This window comes from Guillardia theta, assembly GCF_000315625.1.
Source record: "Guillardia theta CCMP2712 unplaced genomic scaffold GUITHscaffold_419, whole genome shotgun sequence".
NCBI lineage: Eukaryota > Cryptophyceae > Pyrenomonadales > Geminigeraceae > Guillardia > Guillardia theta.
Genome location: NW_005434266.1, coordinates 860 through 2,716, shown reverse-complemented (window position 1 = coordinate 2,716; position 1,857 = coordinate 860). Strand labels below are relative to the sequence as shown.

The following is a 1,857-nucleotide window of genomic DNA, read 5'->3' as shown; positions in this document are numbered from 1 at the left end:
GAGACGATTGGCCGGACTGCCGCTGCTCCCTCGGCCCGCGCGGTTGTGTTCCTTGCTGTTGCTGTTGTTGCTGCTGCTGCTGCTGCTGCTGCTGACGCTGGCGTTGCTGCTGCTGCTGCTGCTGCTGCTGTTGCTGCTGCTGCTGACGCGGGTGTTGCGGCTGCGGCTGCGGCTGCGGCTGCGGCTGCGGCGGCTGCGCCCTTTCATTGGTAGCTCTGCCGACCTGACCAAGTGGGGGGAGGTCAACCTCGACGCCCTCCATGTTGCAGCGTCTGAGAAGATTCGCAAACATCGCGCTGCATATGCTATGACTACTCCTCCTCGAGCGTTCATCCCTCTTGCCATCTCGACGGACGGTACCCTGCATCCTGACACCCTCCGCTTCATCTGGTATCTTGCGGACATCATTGCTCAGCGCTCGATGCCTCTTGAGGATGCGGCGTTTGGTCGGCACTTCGTGCCTGATGACGGACCTGCTGCTGAGGTCTTGGCTCGCAAATGCGCCGCCACCTATCAGCGCCTCACCATGCAGCTGACGCTGGAAGCGCTCTTGTCTGGTGCGAGGCGCATGACGCCCTTGCGGGCGAAAGCACTCCTCGAGCCAGAGGACAGCTCCTCCTCGGACTTTGTCGAGTCGCCCGAGGAGTCTTCGCCGGAGGTCTCCGACTCCGATGGGGGAAACCCTTCGAGTGGCCCCGACGATGGGCGCGGAGCTGGCGACTCGGAGGCGTCTCCGTCCCTCACTGTGACGTCGGGTGCCTCCGGAGAGCTCGACACCACTGGGGTGCTTGCTGCTGGTCCGAGCTCGCCTGCTTCCTCCCCGGCATCGGTCGGGTCACGCCGGTCCTTGGGCATTGCCCGCGGCGGCGTCGCCGCCGTCACGGGCGGCTACCACTGACTCGGCTACCGCTGACTCGGAGGCTAGCGAGGAGGACTACCTCGAGCGGTACCGTGTTCATGTGTCCAGCCTCCCTCCGTCCGCTGCCCCAGGCGGACCCCCGGGCAACGCCGGCTCCTCATCGCATAGGATTTACTGGCAGAAGGTAAAAAGTACTTCTGCAAGTAAATCCTATGCGATGCCTCAAGCAAAACAAAGCAGGAACAAGCTGAACCGGCAGGCACACAGTCCACAGCGAGAAGCTGCACAATCACACACAAAACACAAGCCCGAAAAGAACCAGCACTGCTGGCACCCAGACGCGGCATCGCCAGCCCAAGCGCGAAGCCGCGCAGACAAGCAGCCTAAGGGTCAGGCAATCAAGCAACAAGCAGCTCCTTGTCGGCGGCTGCCCTTTCTCCGTCCGCGGCCGCCCGCTTTGTGGCGGGAGCGGAGTGGGGTGGAGTGGGGTGCTTGCTGCTGGTCCGAGCTCGCCTGCTTCCTCCCCGGCATCGGTCGGGTCACGCCGGTCCTTGGGCATTGCCGCGGCGTCGCCGCCGTCACGGGCGGCTACCGCTGACTCGGCTACCGCTGACTCGGAGGCTAGCGAGGAGGACAAGGGATAGGATTTACGCGGACTACCTCGAGCGGTATCGTGTTCATGTGTCCAGCCTCCCTCCGTCCGCTGCCCCAGGCGGACCCCCGGGCAACGCCGGCTCCTTGTCGGCGGCTGCCCTTTCTCCGTCCGCGGCCGCCCGCTTTGTGGCGGGAGCGGACGTCTCGACTGACAGTGGTCAGTCGGCTGCCTCCGGGTATCGCGTGTAAGGGATTTTCTTCCTCCTGCATGCTCCTGCTGCTTGTTGCTTGATTGCTTGACCCTTAGGCTGCTTGTCTGCGCGGCTTCGCGCTTGGGCTGGCGATGCCGCGTCTGGGTGCCAGCAGTGCTGGTTCTTTTCGGGCTTGTGTTTTGTGTGTGCCAT

At 64.1% G+C, this 1,857-nt stretch overlaps 1 protein-coding gene across 1 annotated transcript in view; it reads left to right on the top strand.

Moving 5' to 3' along the window:
- Positions 1-307: 307 nt before the first annotated feature.
- GUITHDRAFT_122724 (hypothetical protein) overlaps positions 308-1,857 on the top strand; it is a gene marked incomplete at both ends in the record, with an annotated part of 2,323 nt that continues 773 nt past the window's right edge. Inside the window, 3 exons of the mRNA XM_005817992.1 lie at positions 308-834; positions 1,119-1,248; positions 1,761-1,824. Coding sequence (XP_005818049.1) covers positions 308-834; positions 1,119-1,248; positions 1,761-1,824 — 721 coding nt within the window. The remainder of the gene's footprint in view (positions 835-1,118; positions 1,249-1,760; positions 1,825-1,857) is intronic.